Genomic DNA, 22,137 nt, shown 5'->3' on the forward strand with positions numbered 1-22,137 from the left:
CAAGAAATTGCTGAATCTGCTTGATAGAGAGCGGACTATCAGAAAACTTAAGCAAAGATTGACCACTGTGCGCTTGTAACTCATATTTCTCATCATGAATGGTGACACCAAGGAAATCGACTGTAGAGACTCCAATTTGAAGTTTCAATGGTGAAAGCATAACACCATATTGTTCAAATATTTGGGCAAATTGATGGAGAAGTTGTTCATGCTCTGTTGGTGTGTTGGAAAATAATAGAATATCATCAATGTAGATCAGTGCACTAGTCTGTCGAGGAGTAAATATTTTTGCATCATAGACTGCTAAAAAATAGAGGGGGCAACCTTTAATCCAAATGGCATTACTGTCCATTGAAAATGGTGGCCAGGAATGCAAAAAGTTGTATGGTCGATGTTCTAGGACAATTCCAAACTACCAAAATCCTGCTTTAAGATCAAGTTTGGAGAAGATTGTAGATCCAACAAGGTGAAGAAGGAGAGGCAGTCTGGTCAGAAGTGGAAACTTGTCAACAACAAGAATTGATAACAAGTCCCATTTTTTCCCTTGTTTGTTCTGCTCTTTTATCGACAACAAATGCTTTGCACGCCCATTTAGAAGTTGTGGGCTCAATAATCCTTGGTCATGTAGTTGTTGTGTTCCTGAATAGCAAGAGTGAGATGTTCAGGAACCATTCCAGAATGTCTTGCCTTGATGGGATTTATGTCCTCATTTTTTTTTTTAAAAGCAATTTGATGAAGAATTCTGAATTTTGCCATAATGGATGATTACATTTCTATAGAAATTTAGTGTGAGATTCTATACAGGAAAATTTTGGGGTATTACAAGATACCTCCGATGACCATGATTATGAGTAGATCAACTTTGGCAATGGATTTCATAGTAACAATAATGAAATACTCAGCACTTGCATACATGTGAAGAAAACAATAGAGTAATGCAAAAAGAAAAACCATGGCTACAATGATAGCCCATGGCATTAGAACACCACAATGTTCAATTTTAATTGTACTCAAATCAACCAGCATTCGATAAAAAAAACCACCATTACATTCTGGTAATCCCTAATTTGGTGGAATTTTTGCCCTTTAATACACCTATAATACAATAAAATCATATTTTAAATTTAAAATTTGAAAATCATTTAAAAATTCCAACAAGAAACGATTAATAAGATGAAAATAAAGAAAAGAAAGAATGAGGGTGGGGTGGAATATTAAAAATATTATTAAAATAATTGGAAAAAAAAAAATAAAAGCAAAAACAAAAACAAAACAAAACCCAAAGAAAAACAAAAGGCTAAAAGGTCGCAGAACGTACGCACAAATATTTTGACGGTACGTTCTTCAACTAAAAACCGTTGATTTAATCCCATCCAATCTCAGCCATTGAATTGCTAACCTAAGACCGGCTTTAACCATTAACTCTCTCCCCTCTGCGTCTCTCCATCCCCCAATCCACTCTCTTCCTCTCCCCTCCACCGCGAACCAACAGCCCCCTTTCCCTACCTTCTCTCTCCCTCTCCTCGCCTCATCAATCGAGTTTATGCCCTATTTCTATCGGTTTTGATTGAATCTACTTTATTATTATTTTTCTGCTTCCTCTAGATGCGAGTTTCTTCGCTGTTATGAGATTTTGGTTTTCTCTTATTCTGTTTGTTTTTAGAGTATGAAGGGATATGATTTCTGAGTGAGAGCTTTGTGCTCTTTGATCTATGTTTGGGTCTTAAGGAGATGATTATAGATGGAATAGATCATATTCGACAATTATGGCTAGCTTCTTTTGTGAAGCCTATTTCAGGAGATTCTTACTCGATTCGAGGTGCAGTCTCTGTGATTATTGTAGTTCGGTCACATTTGCAATAGTTTCTGAAGAACATTAACACTGAACCCAAATACCCTTTCTTTACCCCCAACATCTTTCCGTCAAGTAGAGGATTTTTCTGCATAGTTGCGTGAGTTGGTAAAGACTTCTACATGATTTGTGACTTCTGGATTTTTTAGCGAATAGGTGAGCTTCATCGGTGACTCCATTGATGATGAAAACGATGAGATAGAAAATTTACGGCCAGACTCGTTCAATCTTGGCATTGATGAGGAGTCTGGTCTGGAGGCGCAAATGCAGGAGTGGGTCAGATTCATGGGTGATCAAAATGAATCAACGTTATCAGCATGCACTTGCAAAAGGAAGTCCATGGAATGGCTTAGGCACTGATCGTGAGGCACTAACGATGAACCTCAACTTGTCCAAGACCCAAGTAATGGTTGGAGCCTGCAACCAAAAAGCATCCCTCATCGCATCAAATAGCCACATTAAAACTTACTTTAATGGAGCTGTGAGGAGTGGGGGGTGACAGAGCGAGGGGAATCGGGATGGACTAGAGAGAGAGAGAGAGAGAGGGCCGGGAAAGATTGAAATGTAGCAGCGGCAAAAGTGGCCATGAACCCTTCACTGTAAAAACCAGTAACCGATGACAAAAGAAAATCAATTGATGGCTCAGGTTAATTTTATGCCAAATGTACAGTTAATATGATAAAGACGAGAAAATAAGTTCGGAAGGCGTCTGTCCTGCTACCACCCACCCAAAACAAAAAACGTAATAATCGATTTTGATTTTTTTAAAGGACACATGGCATCCAATTACGTAAAAAGGAGGGAACTTTTTGATCCTCAGGAGCTGATCTGAATCAGGATTAGGATCGTCTCCAAGGAGCAGGGAATTGCCAGGGTGCTGCCAGTCATTGGGCTGTGCTGCACACATCCCTAGGCATGCACCGAGATGTGTGCAGCATAACTCAGCCGCTGGATGCCCCCTGGCAGCACCCCAGGTGCACGCCTCCCTGGAGACGAGCTCAACTCTCCGAATCATACATTTTTATGCTGTCAGGTTCTGACACCCACAGGTTCGTCTAGTTCCCATATTGGATGATTGACACTTGTCCAACTTTAATCCAACGGTCAATTTTGATACTAAATTGCATTTCCCACTTTTTATTAACCCCTCCTGTCTCCACTCGTTCCCTCTATTCTCTCTCCTCTCTCCACTCCTCCCGAAATCGACGATGAGGTTTCTCACACCAGTAACCTTCAGCAGACAAGGTTTCTCTCACACCAGCAACCTCTGGCGAATGAGGTTTCTCTCACACCGCTACCACTCCTCCTAACGCAAAGGCGGTCGATTCTCCTTTCGACGAACCAGGTACCTGAACTGTGGTAATACCATCGGAGACGGCCTTGGAGCGGGTTTAAAGATATTCCTGGGTTTTATCTGAGCAAAATGATTTGCTTGAGGTAGTGTTTACTTGCCTTTTTTTTTTTTATTCTGATTCTGTACGTTTTTAGGGATTCATAGGTTGAAGAGTTGTAACTGGGATTTCTTCTTCTCCTTGTGATTGCATGAAATTCTTTGTTGATTCATGTTTTCCTGTGGTTCTTTTTTTTATTTGGTTATTAAACTTTGGGTAAATTATCGATCACCCCTTGGTTTTCAATCGAAACTCAGATCACCCCCTAGTTTTTGAAAAAACTCAAATCACCCTGCTTTAGACCCAAAATGATAAATTAGTCCCTAACATTAGTTTTATACTGTTAAATGATGATGTTAGCTAGTTAAATAAATTTAAATTCCTAAACTACCCTTGACCAGTGTTGATTTACTACTTTACCCTTTAAGTAAAAAATGCCAAATCCATCCTCTTCCTCACACCTGCAACTCAATCTCAGGCAAAGTTCACTGGAGAGAAGAAAAGGCAGAAGTTTCATTCCAAGTGACAATAAAAACCTCGGCAAGCAGCTTTATCCCCTTGATTCCCATCTCTTTTAAAACCAACTTAAACCCACTCTGTCTCTATTTGTACCTCTTTCTCATTCAAAAACTTTTTTTAACTTATCTCTGCATTCATGGGGTCTTTTTATCTCCTTGCTCTTCTTCATCACTGTTTACGTGACATATCTCTCCCATTCGTCTTCAGAGATTGTTCTACCTCTGAGTCACTCTTTGTCAAAAACCCAATTTAAGTTTGACCATACGCACCAGCTCCTCAAATCCTCCTCTGTTCGTTCAACCACCAGGTTCCGCAACCACCGTCATCATCATGGACACCTCCACCGCTGCCAAATCTCTCTCCCTCTCTCTCCTGGTAGGTACTACACTCTCTCCTTCTCTCTTGGCTCTGACCCAGTTCAAACCATCTCCCTTTACATGGACACCGATAGCGACCTAGTTTGGTTCCCTTGCTCCCCTTTTGAATGCATTCTCTGCGAAGGCAAATATGACACCTCCATCCCCACCACTCCTCCTGATGTCTCTTCCTCTGCTTTCGTCGCCTGCAACTCCCCTGTCTGCTCCACTGTCCACTCATCCCTCCCCTCCTCTGACCTCTGCGCCATCTCTTGCTGCCCTTTGGAAGCCATCGAAATCTCTAATTGCTCTTCTTTCGCTTGCCCACCTTTCTACTATGCTTTTATTGTACTTTATGTTCGATCTCTCTGTTTGACTGAACTCATTTGCAGGTTTTCTCTAGTCTGAAAGCGAAACAAGAAGAGCCCCTTTCGGACTCTTATCTGTGGAGGAGTTCTACGAACGAAACTCCGTCTCTCACTCCTCTCAGCCAATGCCAGAGGCATGAAGCTCTTCACCCAATCCTGGATCCCTCTCCCAACCAACGACATCTTGGGTATAGTCATCGTCGTCCATGGTTATACCAGCGAGACAAGCTGGTTCGTACAGCTCAACTCCATCCTCCTGGAAGAAGAAAAAAAAAAAAAAAAGAAAGAGATTTGGCTGTATAGGTTTTTCCTTTCAAGCTGGTTCATTGAATCTTCACCTTTCCCCACGAAGTGCGCCGACGGAGGCGGCGATGGCGGTGCTCCGAGCAGAGTTGCAGGAAAGGGGTGGGGTATTTTAGGTTGAAGATGAAGGAAGGGTAGTATTCTAAGTTTATTCTAATGTTTTAGTACAAGGGTAAAATAGTCCTTTTACACCAATAACTAACAGCTAACTAACACCGTTACTGTAGAGGGACTGGTTTGAGTTTTTTCAAAAACCAAGGGGTGATCTGAGTTTCGATTGAAAACCAAGGGGTGATCTGTAATTTACCCTTAAACTTTCTGTTGCAGAGAGATTTTTGAGCCTCTCTCACTCCTCGCCTTGCCGGAGGACCCAGTGGAAGTTAGATCTCTACCCCCTATTCCTCCCACTCTCAGGTTCGAGCTAAGGCATTTAGTGTGTCTCTCGGACTAAGGAATTCCAATGTTACAGTCATGGATATTAGATGCCAATGGACCTCTTAGTGTAGGTTGGGTTTTGTGTAGGGTTGGGTGGTCCATGTGTACTTGTAGTTCTGTTCAATCATGTTCTCATCTTGCCTTCTAATAAAATTACTTTACTGACATCCAAAAAACAGAGCATAGCAATTAAAGCATAGCAATCAGAGCATAGCAAACAAAGCATAGCAATCATTTTAAGGGGAATTTAATTACGAGGGAAGGGAAAAAGAAGAGAGCATAGCCCAAAATTACAGAAGTCACAAGCAGGTATCTAATGGATGGAAACATCCCACCTTTTTATGATCTAGTACCATCACTGGACCAGAATGTCTTCATTATCATTTGGGTAAATTATAGATCACCCCTTGGTTTTCAATCGAAACTCAAATTACCCCCTGATTTTTGAAAAAATTCAAATTAGTCCCTCTACAGTAACAGTATTAGTTTGGTGTTAGTTATTGGTATGAAAGGACTACTTTACCCTTGTATTAAAACATGGGTGAGTGGTAGCAGAACGTACGTTCTGTAAACTTATTTCCACGTTTTTAATAGTAACCGTTGATTTGCAATGAGATTAATCCCAGCCATTCAATAAATATCCATCTAGTCACCTATTACTGGCTGTGATAGTTTCTATGAAGTAGGTTCAGTTATTGGATTAAGCAGCATGTGCTCTTCTGCCAAAAATTTGAGTTGAGGTGCAACCCTTCTTTCCATCAGACGAAGAGGAGACCACCACCGGTACAAACCAAGACGAGCAATTGCAGGCTTTTCCATTTTCTCAACTCTAGAGGATTGAAGAGCCCTCTTTTAGTATGATGTGTATGACATTGAAAACGGGAGCAATAACGAGTGGGAGATTTTCATAAAATAAAAAAAAAAAAATAACGAGTGGAAGACAGAGAGAAAGGTACTCTAAATTTTGTGAAGAAGGAAAACCATGGATTTTTTTTTTATTTAATGAAAAATCATAGAAACACAAGAGGATTATTGATATTCGAAATTTCAATTAGAATAGAACATCAGAGGCTCTAGGATTTGGAACATTCTCTGGGCGACAATAAATTGCTTTGAACTTAACCTTTCAAAAGTATTCCGTTCTGGGTTACACCTGATCTACTAAACCCATTACAGAATCACCCCAAGGAAAAAATCAAAGAAAACTAAAGAAGCTCATGTTGGATTTGTGGAATTGAATAGAGATTGGATTTTAGTTGAGAATAAACATTATTAAACCCAAATCAGAATGCCTTAAAATTCTCGGTAAAAATATAAAACCAGTTAAGGAGCGTTCTTCTAGCGACGATTTTGCAGTAGATGAGTTCTTTTTTTTTGGTAAACCAGTAGATGAGTTCAGAAGAGAAAAAAATAAAATAGGGTTATCTAATGATTCAACGAAGAAGATGAATCACGATTCACGATGGGGTTTAGCAGAGGATGACCTACTGTTACCGTAACCCGTCTCCAATAAAGTGAGAGAGTAACTGTTCAACGGTTCAGATTTTATGTTATTAAATCGAGGGTTAAGAATGAAGAATGTCTTGCCAACACGTATTTTGACACTCGCACCGCTCCCATTTAGCCTCAAAACATTAGAATTAAATTTACAATACTGCCCTTCACCCTTGATCCCAGATTCCAAAATGCAAAAACTCCCGCAATATTCCAAGGAAAACGATCTCTCTTTATGGAGAGACTTCGACCAAAGGAATCTTCTCCTCCAACTGCTCGCTGCAAATTGTGTTCGACAATTGCAAGGGACACCATTGCTGTTTGATACCTACATTATCTAGAAGTTTCCAGCCAATTGAGGAGAATGCACACCACACCATCCTCTGTCGCACTCGAATGGGGGGTTTTAGGAAAGGGGTTTCAGAAGTGAGTGGAGCAACAGGGGGTTTTGAGAAAAATAGGAGAGAGCGAGAGAAAAGTAGGGTAGAAATATGTTGGGGTTTTTAATCTGGGCTGGAATTCGTTTTTAATCTATTGTACCATGTGAATCACTCCAAACTCCAATAAGCACCGACACCATCATCGATTCAAATTGCCAAAAACAGGAAAAAGAAAAAAAAAAGAAAAGCAAAGGCAACTGTATCACCTCCTCCACTACTGTTCTTGGAACAATCTCTCTGGGTATTTTTAATTTCTCCTTTGCTTGATTATTGCTCTTTTAAATGATAAAATCTCATTCTCAAGTTGAAGATGCAAGTCTCGAACTCCTGTTTAGGCATCAATGGAGTCCCGCGTCTAGAAGTGACATGCCTGCTCTGGTTCGCCATTATCGTCTACCCAAACCCTAGATGGGTAGTTGCAGGTGTGAGTAGGGATGTAAAATCGGATTCGGATTACGGATCGGATGTGATCGGAGCCGGATATTCCCTGGCCAAATACGGATACCTCTAAACGGATTCGGATTTTCAACCATCCGTTTACATCTCTGCCTTGTGTAACCCGGACCTTCCTCCCCCTAGCAGATACAATTCACTCTCAATCCATATCTCTTAGATCATGATTCTCTTTTCATCATATTCTAGAACTTGTTTAATCTTCAAAAACCCTCAAAATCATTATTTACTTAATTTTTTATTATTAAGTATTCGGATTTTTTTCGGACGGATTTTAATCGGAGTATTCGGATTATTTTCCGGATATCTCTAAACGAATACGGATGCGGATTCCGATTCGGATTTCGGTTATCCATTTAATTTTAAGGTAATTTACGTTGTTAAGTGATGATGTCAGCCAGTTAAATAAATTTAAATCCCTAAACTACCCTTGATCAGTGTTGATTTATGATTTTACCCTTGTACCTAAAAACCCAAATTCATCTTCTTCCTCACACCTAGGGGAAATTGTCTTCTTTAATTTTAGGGTAATTTACATATACCATCCCTGAGGTTTAACGAAAATATAACTATACCCCCAAGCTTTGGATAATTCTGCGTACTCCCCTGAGGTTCACAAACATTAACATATACATCCATTCCGTCAGTTTATGATTAACAACGTTAAAAATATAACGTGAACTAATAAAATTGCCCTTGCAAAAAAAAAAAAAAAAAAAAAAAAAACCCTATAACTCATCTTCCCCAAATCGATTGGGGAAGATGAGTTGCAGGTATCCTTGTAGGGAACACCATGGAACCGATCCTGATTCACTCTCCTTCCTTTCCCTCTACCCTCCCATTCGTCAGGGTTTCAGTTCTTCATTTGATTCTGCCATCGATTTCCAAGAGCTACTTCAAGTCTATTTCCCTAAAATCTCTAATTCCGGCCAAGTTTTCTGGTTCTTGATTTCTGTTAATTGTTAAGGTTCACTGCCTGCCTAGGGATACAATTAGAAGAGTAGCTTTCAGCAAAGTCTAAAAAATGACGAGGGAAATAACTCCAATTTCTCTTTCCAGCCCCAAATAAGATCTGCTATGTCTTCTGGTTCAATGTTTCAGACTTCTGAAACATCATCATCTTCTATGGTATACTGATTCTCTCTATTCTCTTCTTTCCATTTATAGGTTTCATTTAATTTTGGTCTTAGAGCTTCTTAATTGATTTTGGTTTTGATGGAAATAGGTAGAAACCTTGAAAGGACAGAAACAAGCATGGAATCTACAGGAATCCAACAAGCAAATTGATTCAAAGGCTATAGTGAAATTCGAATTCGCCCCAAACCCGAGCTTCTCTCCTGAGATTGCCACGATTCAAACTAATACCCAAGTCAGTGGTGGATTTCAATATGAATACAATCAATCTCTTAGAACACTATGTTCATTAGAGAGCAGAGGAGGTCGGAAGATGGGTATAATTGGAGAAAGTATGGACAAAAACAAGTGAAAGGGAGTGAAAACCCATGTAGTTATTACAAGTGCACCTACCCAAATTGCACAATTTTTAATCTATCAGTTTCATCCCTCGACTGCATCTGTTCTACACACTTGATTTCCTTCTATCGAATTGATGTTCTGGAATTACATTTGAAGTATTTCATCCCTATTACGATTGTTCCATATCTTCAAATATGATGGTCAGATTTGGGTAAAACTTTGAAAGACTGGTGTAAGTACCGTGGTCCTCGGGACGAGGGTTCCTCAGCCTTATGGCAACAAGGATTGGCTTCGATGAATGACGACATATTATTCCGACATATCATCATGGGGATTGGGATCATACTTCATAAAGAAATGGAGTCGCCACCTAGGATTAGGGCCTAGGACCCAATGGGTGTAGCCCCATCCAGGATTATCGGAAAGGGCTACGTGATTCTATATGGTCTGGTCAGAGATTCAGGGTAAGTAGTCAGGTTACGAGAGTGGGAAGGTGTTAGGCACCCACCTCTCCCGAACAAACCAGTTTTTCTACTAGATGCTTGTTTTTGAATATTCTCCCTTAATAATATATCCTATACTAACATGCAAGGCTAAGTTATGATACACTAATCATGACAAAGAAAGATATAAAAACATTTACTATGTACACTAAAGCGAGTTACTTTAATTGTCTACATTATGCCAAAAATAATAAGAAGGAAAGAAACAGATACCTGTCAAGAAATACAAGAAATAAATGAAAATGCACCAAGTACGAAATATGTGATGTCCCACGGCTCAGGTGGAGACAGACGATCGGCTTGCCTCTCTCTTTTCGGACAGAGTAAGGACAATATGAGATGGGTTACTCAGACTTCGGGCAGAGCAGCGGCTGTATAAGGGATTCTCGTTATCTGTATATAGATAGCATAACGGCCATAAAAGGAGACTTTTGTTATTCGTGCACAGACGGGATAACGACTCAGAGGGAATGAAATCACTCTCTACCTGGCTGGGTAATCGATGGATCTACTCGTACCTTTAAAATCTTGCTCAAAAGAAAAGGGAATCGAGGCAAAAAGGGTTGGATCTTGCACTAAGAGGGTCTCCCTGCCTGAAAATCCCTGAAATGAGAGGAGGGGGACCCTCCTATTTATAGGGGGGAGTGCCCCACATCTCTAGCCAGATAGATCCTCCACGGCGCCGTGGGAGACTTTTCCATGGCGCCGTGGATGACGTCAGCTTGCTGACATCAAAAACCTTCGCGGCGGCATGGATCCGTACACCATTGTAGTGGGGGACCTCCACGGGGCCGTGGGACACTGTCCACGGCGCCGTGGATAGTGTGGTCCCCCCTCCCCTCACTTTTTGGGCCTAAATAGGCCATTTTTGGGGTTCAGGGTGTGTCTGGGCCCATGGGACCTCCACGGGACCGCCGTGTTTGGGAAAAGTGAGCAGTACCTCCTTCAGTATTTGGTAAAAGGGTCTTATAAGTCATTTTAGGAAAGTTAGGATGATTTGACTTAGATGTAGGGACAAGAGTCCTTCTTGAGAGAGATACCGATGTCTGTCCGTGTCCTGTTGTCATCATCGCCGGGGGGGTGACAAAATTCAGTGTCTACAACTGGTTATCCCACTACATCTGACCTTCGACCAGACTTTGACTCAGATAAGGCTTGTCATTAGTCTGTTATCTGGTTTTCTCATTACTGGTTTCAATTCCTATCTTGCGATTTTGGTTTGCCAAGGGATTTCTGAATCCTAATTGTTAGGTGACTTGGAAACCCATCCACAAAATTTGGGCCTCATCACACCAGCCGCAATACATGAATGCCTTCCAAAGTAGGCCACAATACAATCAGCTTCTTCTCTAGATCGAATTCCAGGAAGACTACCTGCAACTCATCTTCCCCTTTTTCAAACCCTAAACGATTTGGTGAAGATGAGTTGCAGGTTTTTTTTTTCTTTCTTGAAGGGGCATGTTTGTTATTTACCTATTGATTTTAACACCGTTATTCATAAACTGACAGAATGGGTATATGTGTTAACATTTGTAAACCTCAGGGGGTACGTAGAATTATCCAAAACTGGAGGGTATAATTATACTTTCATTAAACCTCAGGGGTGGTATGTGTAAATTATCCTTAAATTTATTTCCTTTTGCTTCTGAGTGTTAATATTTACTTGTTTTCTAATTAGTTGTGGGTTATCACAACTGCAGGTTCCTGGTCTAGTCAACGTTGATTTTGCTGATGTCCGAGCTATCATGGCAATTGCAGGTTCTTTGATGGGAATCGGAACAGAAACTAGTCATTTCAACTATTTGTTTTAAGAGTGAGGAGTTGTTGGAAGCATATTAGATGGCTCAACTCTTGATACTTTGTTGGTAGATACATTTCTTATTCATAAGGCATAAGGACAATATACCCTTTCTTGTTCAGACCCACAAGCACTTGTTTGTATTAATGCATGTCCTTTTTATTGAAGATTATCAGCAAAATTGTAGTTTATCTTGTGCTGCACGCTATGAGAAAAAATATTCTATCAAATTTTGTCTACAACTATTGCCTTTTGAATCTGAGCTTGGTCAATAGATAGCCGAAGCCACCCAATTGAATCCATTAGAAATGGTTTAAACTTCACTGAAATCCCCAGTCCATTAATCTTCCAAATTGAAGATATCAAAATTACTATTAGGAATGGTTTTCCTCTATTTGTTCTTTACATCATTCCATGTTGTGTGATTCGTTAAATTTTCATTATAGACCTTAACTAACACGGTTTATGCAAATAGATGAGTCTTTAGCTCAAAAAGGAAGAGCACCTGGGTTTGTTCCCAGGAGATGATGGTTCGAACCCATCGAGACTCATACAGCCTTTTCCATTTGGAATTTAAGAGTTTAGTAGTTTCTTGTTTTGCATGATCAACCTTTTCTAATTGGAATTTAAGACCTGGACACAAATTTTGAATTAATTATGTTGGTCCATTGGCAGTAGTTGTAAGGTGTTGTCATTGTTGGCAACCAAGTGCAAACAAATTAGGAGATGTGTTTCTTGGAAGTGTCTGGAAGTGTTCAGGGGCATTTTAGTCCTCTTACATCTCTCAGGGGCAAAATGGTAATTTGGAGTAGCTAATAAGCAAGTGACAGTACTCATTGTGATGATGGTAGTGTGTTGGCAAGTGTTTATGTGTTTATTCCTCCTTATTTTAAGGAGAGAGAAAGTGGAGAGAGAAAGAGGAGAGAGAAAATTGAGGTCCACATTGTGGACCCCACAAAGAGTGTCTAACATGGCTGAGGTGGCAGCTAAGTGGTCGGACAGTGATAAGGTTGAGGTGATGTGGCCTGGTAATGGTGTAGACAAGAGGAAATTCAAAATGGAGTATTTGCTACACTTTGAAAAAGTATAGCATAAAAGTCTCTCCCATACTTAGCCAAAATTTGGCCAAGTTTTCCAAATGAGCATTCGGTTGGTGTATTTTGTCTCAGGGGTTTTATTTACAATTCATTAAGAGTTTGGTCTACAGGGACATACATAGTTGAAGCGAAGGTCTTGTGTATAAATGACAAAGTTAAAAAGGGGTTATGTGCAATTTTTAAGAGTTTGGATTACTAAGGGCATCAATTTATATTGAAGGTATTTGAATCTATAAAGATTCCATTTCAAAGGATTCGATTGGGAGCAAAAGCTGGGATATCATGTGTGACTCTTCCCTTTTTGAAAGTCACAAAGCTGAACATTAAATGAAGGCTTTAATGCCTTTTTGGAGATCCTATATAATGAAATCTCATTGGTTATTGGATAAGTTGAAGAGATTTGAATTGTACCACCCTCTAGGAATCCGAAACGTGGCATCACCTTTTTCATGCTTGACTTTTTGTGAAGCTTTAAAAGCTTGGAATGCGTTCAACATGCGCTCTTGAGATTCTGATCTTTAAGCATCCATTGGTTCATGTCTCAGTGAAAGTGACAAGTCTGATGATCCATCTGATACCATCTCTACGGTCATCAATGCACCTCATTATCTTACTCCAATCTGACGATCTATATTTAATATAATCTGTGCACCTCCATGGTCCCTTGATTCCATGCTTAGCCAAAGCTTGGTACACGTGCATAAAAGATTCCAAATGGAATTTTATCATTGGCCGATCTTTGAAGCTCCATATCTTGGCCGTCCGATGTCCGTTTTGGGTGAACCACCTATCAAAAATCTCAGTAAAATACCCTCTTCGTCCCTGCATCAAAAGAACTTGAAGAAAAGACTCAAGATTTGGGGAAAAACGTGGGAGAACTTTGAAAAAGCTTAGGTGAGGAGTTTTTTTTTTTGGGTAAAAAAGAAGTTCATTACCAAAAGGGAAAAGGGAAACAAGGGGCCCCGAAGGGAAGAAAGAAAAATAAAAGCCAAGCCCTAGCTTAGCTAGCTGGCGGCTGAAGCAACAAAAGAAACATTTGATAGGCCCTAGGAATCAACAATGAGCCTGTTCCTTGTGGTGTCAAAACAACTGGAAGGAGGAGCTAGCAATAACTTTGCTTTAATTTCAAAGAAAATGGAATCCCAAATCTTCTGGTAAGAGCAAGAGTTGGAGGTCTATTTCCTGATGTTACGCTCCATCCAAATGTGGTTAAGAGTTGCACAAAAAGCTAATCGGCCAACAGTGTCATAAATAGAGATGCCCGCAAAGGTCATGTCAATCCAGATCTATTCTCTTGAGAAAGGGAGGATTCTTCTTTGAGAAGGCCAACACTTGGAGAAGATGCCTTTCCAGATGGCAGCAGTAGTAGGGCACTCAAAAAAGAGGTGATACAAGTCTTCAGTATTATTCCAACAGAGACAACAGGCAGGAGAGATTGGGATCTGCCTAGAGCGAAGAAAAGCCTGGGTTGGGAGACATTCGATGAAGATTCTCCAAGCTGTGAAGCAGTGGCAGGGGATGTGGAACTTGAACCAGCGCAGCTTGCACCAAGGAGCTAAAGGGTTATGCAGACGGATGAGATTCCAGGCAGCCTTGGAAGAGGAGCAAGAGTTGCTGGTCTTCCAAGTAACACAGTCACCTCTATAAGCAGGCCTCCTAGAGATGGTGTGGAGCTTATTTCAGATGAGATTGAGGGAAGGAGAGGGAGGAGGGGACCAGCCAGCTTGATCAAAAATATCGGCCACGAGAGATAGCCTGTGGAGCCTTGAAGCATAGATGGTTCTTGGAGAGACCAAATGGAGGAGGATTCCCATAGGGTGCCAGTGATCCAACCATAAGTAGGTGGAGAGCCCATCACCAATACTAGAGCGAATAGCTTGTAGGACCAGTGGACAGCTAGCTAGGATTTTACGCCAGACCCAAGAGGCATCAGAGGAGACTAAAGATGGAGTCTTGTCGAAGAAGGCCTGAATATAACCAGTTGACCCAGATACTCTTCTGCTTAGAGGCAACCTTCCAAATGAGCTTGATGATACCCGCAGAGTTCACATCTTTTATTCTGCGAATGCCAAGGCCACCTTCATTTTTAGGGAGACACACAACTACCCAACTGGTGTGGTGCAAGAATCTAGCTGATTCAGAGCCCTTCTAAAGAAACGAGGCCATGAGGGGCTCCATGGATTTAATAACAGATTGAGGAAGCCCAAAGATGCCTGACCAATAAATGTAAGACGATTCCAGAACTGATTTGATGAGAATCAATCTGCCAGCATAGGAGAGAAGCTTGCCCTTCCTAATAAGATCAAGCATAGGGGTGCAGTGATGAGTAGAGAGCCTTGTCGGGATCAAAGGAAGGCCCAAATATTGACAGGCAAACGGCCTTCAAGAAAGCCAGATTTCTCCAAGAAGGCTGATTTGTCAAGCTCTAGAACCCCTGCAAAGAATAATAGGTGAGGAGTTGAAGAAGCTTGAACATGATTTTAATGGAGATTTTGATTGGGGTTTGATGCTCTTCATCACTTGGAAGTCAGATTGACGGCGTTTATGCATCGGTTTTCAAAGTTTAGCCTTCCAAGAGCATTGGTGGAGTACTTCAAGTGGCTTAGTCCACTTTGGTAATCTCTAAACCATTTCCCTTATATTGTCAGTAGCTTATGAGATTGTTGGGATGAACTTCATTACCTACATGTGATGGGATATTGGGAATGGTAGTTTTGATTGTATTAAGCCTTGTTGAGTTGATGCTCAACAGGAGTTTGTGAAAATTTCTTACATAGTTGTTGCTATTGTAAGGGGGGGGGGGGGTTGTTGCCCTTAACAGTGTTGGGGCATTGTTGGAAGCAGGAGTAGGGACTCCTGGACTGTTGTTGCAGTCAAATTGTAACTTGTGTTAAGTGTCGGGTAATACACGAAGCCCAGGGTTGGGCATTACCCTGTGGATGTAGGCTTAAGCCGAACCACGTATATCTGTGTGCATTGTCTTGTGGATAAGATGGGCATACACCCTAGGTAGGCCAGACCATTTTTGGTTGGAGGTTGGGGGTGTATGTGAACTGTAGCCGGTAATTACGGAGTGCTCCGGCTGGTGGTGTTTACAGAGACAGTTGTGTGTGATTTGTCAGGACAGTTTGGGAAGATTTTTTATTGAGCACTGATTCATCCCCCCCCCCCCCCCTCAGTGTCAACCTGCGAACATCAAATTACATAGTGGCTGTTCTTACTTTTCAATCTTAAGTGTGGTGAGGTTGTTTTCAATTTGTGTAGCTCATCTAATCCATGTTAGTAATCAGTTGTCTGTGGCAAGTTATGACCACCCAGTCTGTTGATAGTAAGCACCTATAGATTGCTATTTTGGTGGTATTTATAGAACTTAGCAGTAGCCTAGTAACTAGACAATGTTAGTTTCTAATTTGTTTATCCTTTTTGTTTAATATTTTACAAATATCCAATTCCTATTGTTAAGAGTCTACACTAGTAACCACATTAGGTGTTTAAACAGAGTTTGGGTTTTGAATTGAATTGCTGTGGAGTAGAAGCTTCAGTTCTTCTCTGCTAGGCTTTTACCTTTGCTATTACTGCTACTATACTGCTGCTCCCATCTCTTGCCGCTAGTCTTTTCTTTGATGTTCTTGCGTGAAGTTCTTTCAAGGTTCTATTACAGATCATCATTTGGTCCAAATCTGTAATTATAGTAAGGTTTTTTTCACACCAGAACTTCAGATTCAGCCTGGGAGAGATACCTAAATTAATTAGGACTGCTGACAAGGTTCTGTTTTTTCTAAACCAACTGAGCATCACTTGAATTGTTCATTTTCCGAAGCATGAAGAATGTTGTTTTTGTTGCACCTTTAAACCAGCATTGGTTCATTGGCCCCTCTTTCAAACATTTGATGTTATTGCCTCTAAAGTATATTGATTGTCAAAACTTTCTGGTTTTAAAAACATGCATCTGAATTCAAACAGAGGACCCAGATAATATGGCTCATAAATGCATAGAAATGCATACTTGATGATAGTGCCATGAACTGTTTTTGGAGATCTACTCATGCCATAAAGGCTAAATTTTCATACTTGAAAAACTGAGACTGTAAGCTGGGTATTTGATGTTGGTTTGGATACTGATATCACTAATGTGACTGGATTTCAGAAAGTCAAGGGTTGTATCTCTTTTCCTGATATTTGTTTATGTTCATTTTACTGTCAATGCCTTCATGAAAATTCAACCTTATGATTAACTAGAACCGGTTTCCATAATGTACTCTTATCTTTTGTCTCAATTAGTACCTGTTATAATCTCAGTAGGTCAGTTTGTTCAGGCATTGAACTATCATGTGGGAGTTTAAAACAAAAGGAATAGATCAGATGGTTCTACTTTTAATTTCTTGTTTCTATTTCTGTTTATTAAATCTGACTCAACTCATTTCACTCTCTTAAATTTTCTTGATCTTTAGAAGGCCTTATGAAGCTAAGTCCTCCTGGTCTTCAATTGCATTGGCAGCATCAGTTGAGAAGCTAAGAGCCTGGTCTTCAAAATTTGAAAGAAAATTCATTAATTAGTCAACATGAGAGCCTTGATGGAGTTGAACCATCATCTCCTGGCAAAAAACCAGTTGCTCTTCCTTTTTGAGCTAAAGACGCACCTGCATTAATTAAAACCATGTTAGTTTAATGGCTGCATCTTTTAGTGTACAATTGAACAATGTATACATTTCAAAAATCCATGTCTTGGAAGTAACTGAAATCTCAAATTCCTTCCTGTGGGACATTCTGCATATGCTTGTTATCTTTGATGTTGCTGCTGCTGTTCTTGAACCATATGGAATTGCTATTTGTCTTTGGATTTCAGGTCAACTGGATTTATTTTCTATGCTGGTTCTAAGATCTGAGGATTGATTCCTTCTGATTTTGCAAATTTTTTTGGGTTCGTTTTCTCATAGTTGTCAAGGCGTCCAGGCGCCTTTCTCTCGCCTTGACTTTTGGTGTCGCCTTGTTTGCCTAGGTGACGCCTTGTCACCTTATTCGACTTGATTTTTAGTCCTTTCCATCGCCTTGGTTCGCTTAGGCGCCTTAACAACTATGCTTTTTCTGATGTTATGGATTATATATAATCTTGATGACCTGTTACAGACCACTGCTAATGTAGTGACTTGACAGCCTCACCCATAATTTCATCAATTCACCCTCACCAATCCATCATAGCTAAACCACTCCTAAGAAAGTGCAATTAAGAAAAAACCAGTCATTCTCCCACCAGTTTACCCAAATGCCCCAAAATCACTCTTCTTCAGTCTTTGAATTTTGACAATCGTTGGGTCATTCTCTTGAAACTGTACTCAGAACTGTATTCAATAAAACTAGAACCAACACTAAAGCTAGAAAGTGAAATGTTGGAATCAAGTAGCATCTAACCAAAAAATTTGATGTGCCATTTTAGAGATCACTCAACTTTTAAAAGGAAAATTGTACAATTTTATAATTGGCAACAAAAGACATGTAGCTTTACTGAAAACATTTCCACGTACACAAAAAGAGGAAAAGCATAGCCTGGTCTTGCCAATCCATTTTGACATCCACCACCACAACAACGTACAGATCGATCCAATGCAAATGATGAAACAATACATTAAAGCCCCACAACTGCCAAGTGCTGCCACCATCCACTAATACCAAAAACCCAAACTGCTATCGGGTACGTCAAGAAAAATCCAATTTCATCAAATGACAAAAAAATAATAATCAAATTAAAATAGGCAGACCAGCAAGTCTTCGAACATTGAGTAGTAGCAGTCAATGGCCAAAGCTAGAAAGCCAGAGCAGCAATATCTAGGCAAAATACAGAATCTAAACTGAAGAAGCAAAAGAAGAGACAACGAATACAGAGGAGAGAAAGAAATCAAATTTCATTCAATGTAAACAACACAGAAATGAGATGAGATAGAGAATCTTACAGAGACAGCAAAAATGAAATCTATTAAGTTCAACTGATAGATGTAAACAACACAGGGTTGATGGTCACAGCAGCAGTAGGACGGTTGCCCAGCAAAAATAAAATCTATAAAGTTCAACTGAATATAAAGTTACAAAAAAAAAAAAGAGAAAGATATAATGACCATGAAAACCTGGACCTCCTACATTGAGTTCTACCCAAATGGACGCATTCATCGGTCATGCTTCAACCACAACACTGTTGAAAGTTTCTCAATTTCGTTTCCTTGTATATAATTTCTTGTTTTCTAAAACGTTAAGTTTGCTTTTGATTCAAGAAACTGTTTCAATAGAAGATGACCATAGTGGGATTTAAGATTCTACTTTCAAATACTGCATTTTAGACATACTCCTGAAAGATAAGAATGCTTGGCCAAATCAACTTTTATAATCTGCATAATCAAAGAGACTACAAATGGTTGACCTATCTGTCCCTCCCCCACCGAACAATTTTCCATGGTTATATGGCTTTTCCCTTTCCCCTGTTTTTCCATTTTTACTGAATAACTTTTTCTTTACCCCATAAATCAAATCATCTTGACCTACAAAACTTGATTAACAAAAGATGGGTTTAGGAGGTCATAAGTAGCCCCTGTATTCTGCAAATGCTAGGCCAAGGCACCCTTTGACAATTTGCACAGATGACTGCTATCTTTTCTTTGGTAAAAGATCTATAATAGCATTGATTGTAAGACAGCTGGGAGCTATTCTACGTAGAGAAAGCATAACCTAAAAAAGTCCTCTCAATTTAGTGGGTTTTCGGGTTTGGGGTTGAAAAAACACATGGGGAAATGGAAAATTCATCTTCATTCATTTTAATTCAATAAAAATTACAAAAAAGATTGAACAGAGAAAGCATAACCTAAAATGATTTTATTAGAAAGAAAGATGAGGAAATGATTGAACAGAACTACAAGTACACATGGACCACCCAACCATACACAAAATCCAACCTACACTAAGAGTTCCATTGGCATCTAATATCCATGACAGTAACATTGGAATTCCTCAGTCCGAGAGACAAAAACAAAATCCGTAATAATCGGTTTTGATTTTTTAAAGGACACATGACATTCAAGTACGTAAAAAGGAGGGAACTTTTTTTATCCTCAAGAGCTGATCCAGATTACCCCACAAAGTTAAGGATGGGATGACCAGGGGAAGCGGTCAAATGTAAGAATGTCCAAAATAGAGACCTAGGCAAAGGAAAGACTCCACCAGACCGAAGAGGGCGGCCGCGGTGAAACCATTGGTTTTGGCGTAGTACAGTTGGGCATGCAATTAGTTAAGAATAGAGAGAGAGAGAAGTTGGGAACGAAGGAAGGAGAGGCGCAATGCATGGGGAAAGAGTGAAAGAGAATGAATGGAGGGTGGAGAAGTTTTCGGGTGCCCAATTGTCTTGTCCTTGTCCTTGTCCTTGTCCTTGTCCTTATTGTCCTGGGAGTTAAACTATAAAAGGGCAATTAATGGTGCTTCCTCCAAGTGAGTGAGGGACAGCAATCAGAGATCATAACATTCAGTGTATCTCTCCTCCTTCCAATTTGCAAATTAATATAAAATGGCCTCTCGTTAAATCTTTTCTTTCCTTTCCTTTCTTTTGGTCGTCTAGTCCTCTATTAATCCAATCCAATCCAAGTTGGTTTGTGGTATTGTGTGTGTGTGTGTGAGAGAGAGAGAGAGACACAGAGAGAGAAAAAAAACAGAGACAGAGAGAGGGACAGAGGATATATATATATATATATATATAACTGAATACTGAAGAGGAGGGAGATGGCGCAGGTGGTAACAAGGTCAGTGGGTGCGTTGTTGTTGTTGTGCTGCCTCTGGGCAGTGAGCCTAGTTCAGGCCGAGGATCCCTACTTCTACTTCACATGGAACGTGACCTATGGCACCATCTCCCCTCTCGGCGTACCACAACAGGTCATTATGATCAACGATCAGTTCCCCGGTCCCAACATCAACTCCACGTCCAACAACAACATCGTCGTCAATGTCTTCAATAACCTCGATGAGCCATTCCTCTTCCATTGGTATGTATCTTTCTTTTTTTAATAATAATAATAATAATAATAATAATCTTCTTCCTAGTTCTTCCTTCTCTTCTTCTTCTTCTTCTGTACGGTATGGATTACGGTGGTTAAGGAGGGGGGGTTAATTACGTACGATGTTTTGAAGGGGAATTGTTAATAATTTTCATTTTTACAGGAATGGTATCCAACAGAGGAAGAACTCTTGGCAAGAGGGAATGCCCGGCACCAACTGCCCCATCCTACCAGGGACCAACTTCACTTACCACTTCCAAGTGAAGGACCAGATCGGTAGCTACTTCTACTACCCATCACTCGGCATGCACAGGGCCGCTGGTGCCTTCGGAGGCCTTCGGGTCAACAGCCGTTTGCTCATCCCCGTCCCTTACCTTGATCCAGAAGATGACTACACCGTATTGATCGGCGATTGGTATACCAAGAGCCACACCGCCCTCAGGAAGGTGCTAGACAGCGGTCGTTCCATCGGCAAGCCCAATGGCGTCCTCATGAATGGCAAGAACAAGGCCGACAATGATTCCCCACTCTTCACCATGAAGCCCGACAAGACCTACAAGTACAGGATCTGTAACGTCGGTTTAAAGACCTCTCTCAACTTCAGGATCCAAGGCCACACCTTGAAGCTGATTGAGCTAGAGGGTTCCCACACTGTACAGAACGTTTACGAGTCCCTGGACGTGCACGTCGGTCAGTGCTATTCGGTGCTTGTGACTGCCAACCAGGAGCCTAAGGACTACGTGATGGTGGCTTCCACTCGCTTCACCAAGTACACCCTCACCGCCACAGGCCTCATCCGCTACACCAACAGCAAGGGTCCCGCCTCTCCCGAGCTCCCCAAGGCACCACTTGGCTGGGCCTGGTCCTTGAATCAGTTCCGCACCTTCCGTTGGAACCTCACCGCCAGTGCCGCCCGCCCCAACCCACAGGGCTCATATCACTACGGAAAAATCAACATCACCCGCACCATCAAGCTTGTCAACACTGTCTCCACAGTCGACGGCAAGCTCCGCTACGCCATCAATGGCATCTCCCACGTCGACCCAACTACCCCACCCAAGCTCGCTGAGTACTACAGCGTCGCCGACAAGGTGTTTGAGTACAATCTGGTCAAGGATGAGCTTGCCGAGGTGGATGAGCAGAAAGTCACCCTCGCACCTAGCATCATCAACGCCACCTTCCGCAACTACATTGAGATCATCCTCGAGAACCACGAGAGGGGCATCCAGACATGGCACTTGAATGGTTACTCCTTTTTCGCCGTAGCTGTCGAGCCAGGCAAGTGGAGCCCAGAGAAGAGGAAGAACTACAACCTGCTTGATGCTCTCAGCCGCAACACCATCCAGGTTTATCCCTACTCCTGGGCCGCCATCATGCTCACCTTCGACAACGCAGGCCTCTGGAGCCTCAGGTCTACCATGGCGGAAAGGAACTACCTTGGACAACAGCTCTACATCAGTGTCCTCTCCCCTGCCCGCTCCCTCAGGGACGAATACAACCTCCCCGACAACTCCTTGCTCTGTGGCATTGTCAAGGAAATGCCCAAGCCCCCTCCTTACAGTGCCTAATTCTTCTTCTATTTCTGTTATCCACCTACGTTTAACCCATTTCTTATTCTGTACTCA

The 22,137-nt window shown here is 41.1% G+C and overlaps 1 protein-coding gene across 2 annotated transcripts; it reads left to right on the plus strand.

The window, feature by feature from the left end:
• Positions 1-1,188: 1,188 nt before the first annotated feature.
• On the plus strand, positions 1,189-22,127 carry LOC122649950 (L-ascorbate oxidase homolog). Of its 2 annotated transcripts, XM_043843213.1 has the most exons (4): positions 1,189-1,201; positions 17,862-17,871; positions 20,232-20,500; positions 20,676-22,127. In XM_043843213.1, the coding sequence occupies exons 3-4, from the start codon at positions 20,241-20,243 to the stop codon at positions 22,078-22,080; spliced, it is 1,665 nt and encodes a 554-aa protein (XP_043699148.1). In that variant the 5' UTR covers positions 1,189-1,201; positions 17,862-17,871; positions 20,232-20,240; the 3' UTR covers positions 22,081-22,127. The 2 variants fall into 2 exon arrangements, with proteins under 2 accessions (XP_043699148.1, XP_043699149.1); XM_043843214.1 differs by lacking the exons at positions 1,189-1,201; positions 17,862-17,871 and having other exon boundaries at positions 20,366-20,492; positions 20,669-22,127.
• Positions 22,128-22,137: the final 10 nt, after the last annotated feature.

The sequence above is a fragment of the Telopea speciosissima genome, chromosome 2 (genome assembly GCF_018873765.1).
Source record: "Telopea speciosissima isolate NSW1024214 ecotype Mountain lineage chromosome 2, Tspe_v1, whole genome shotgun sequence".
Classification (NCBI taxonomy): domain Eukaryota; kingdom Viridiplantae; phylum Streptophyta; class Magnoliopsida; order Proteales; family Proteaceae; genus Telopea; species Telopea speciosissima.

Bases quoted from the DNA above. Each gene is read 5' to 3' on its own strand.
- LOC122649950 (XM_043843213.1), top strand. From the start codon at position 20,241: ATGGCGCAGGTGGTAACAAGGTCAGTGGGTGCGTTGTTGTTGTTGTGC. The intron at 20,501-20,675 runs GTATGTATCTTT...TCATTTTTACAG, and splicing joins GAGCCATTCCTCTTCCATTG to GAATGGTATCCAACAGAGGA.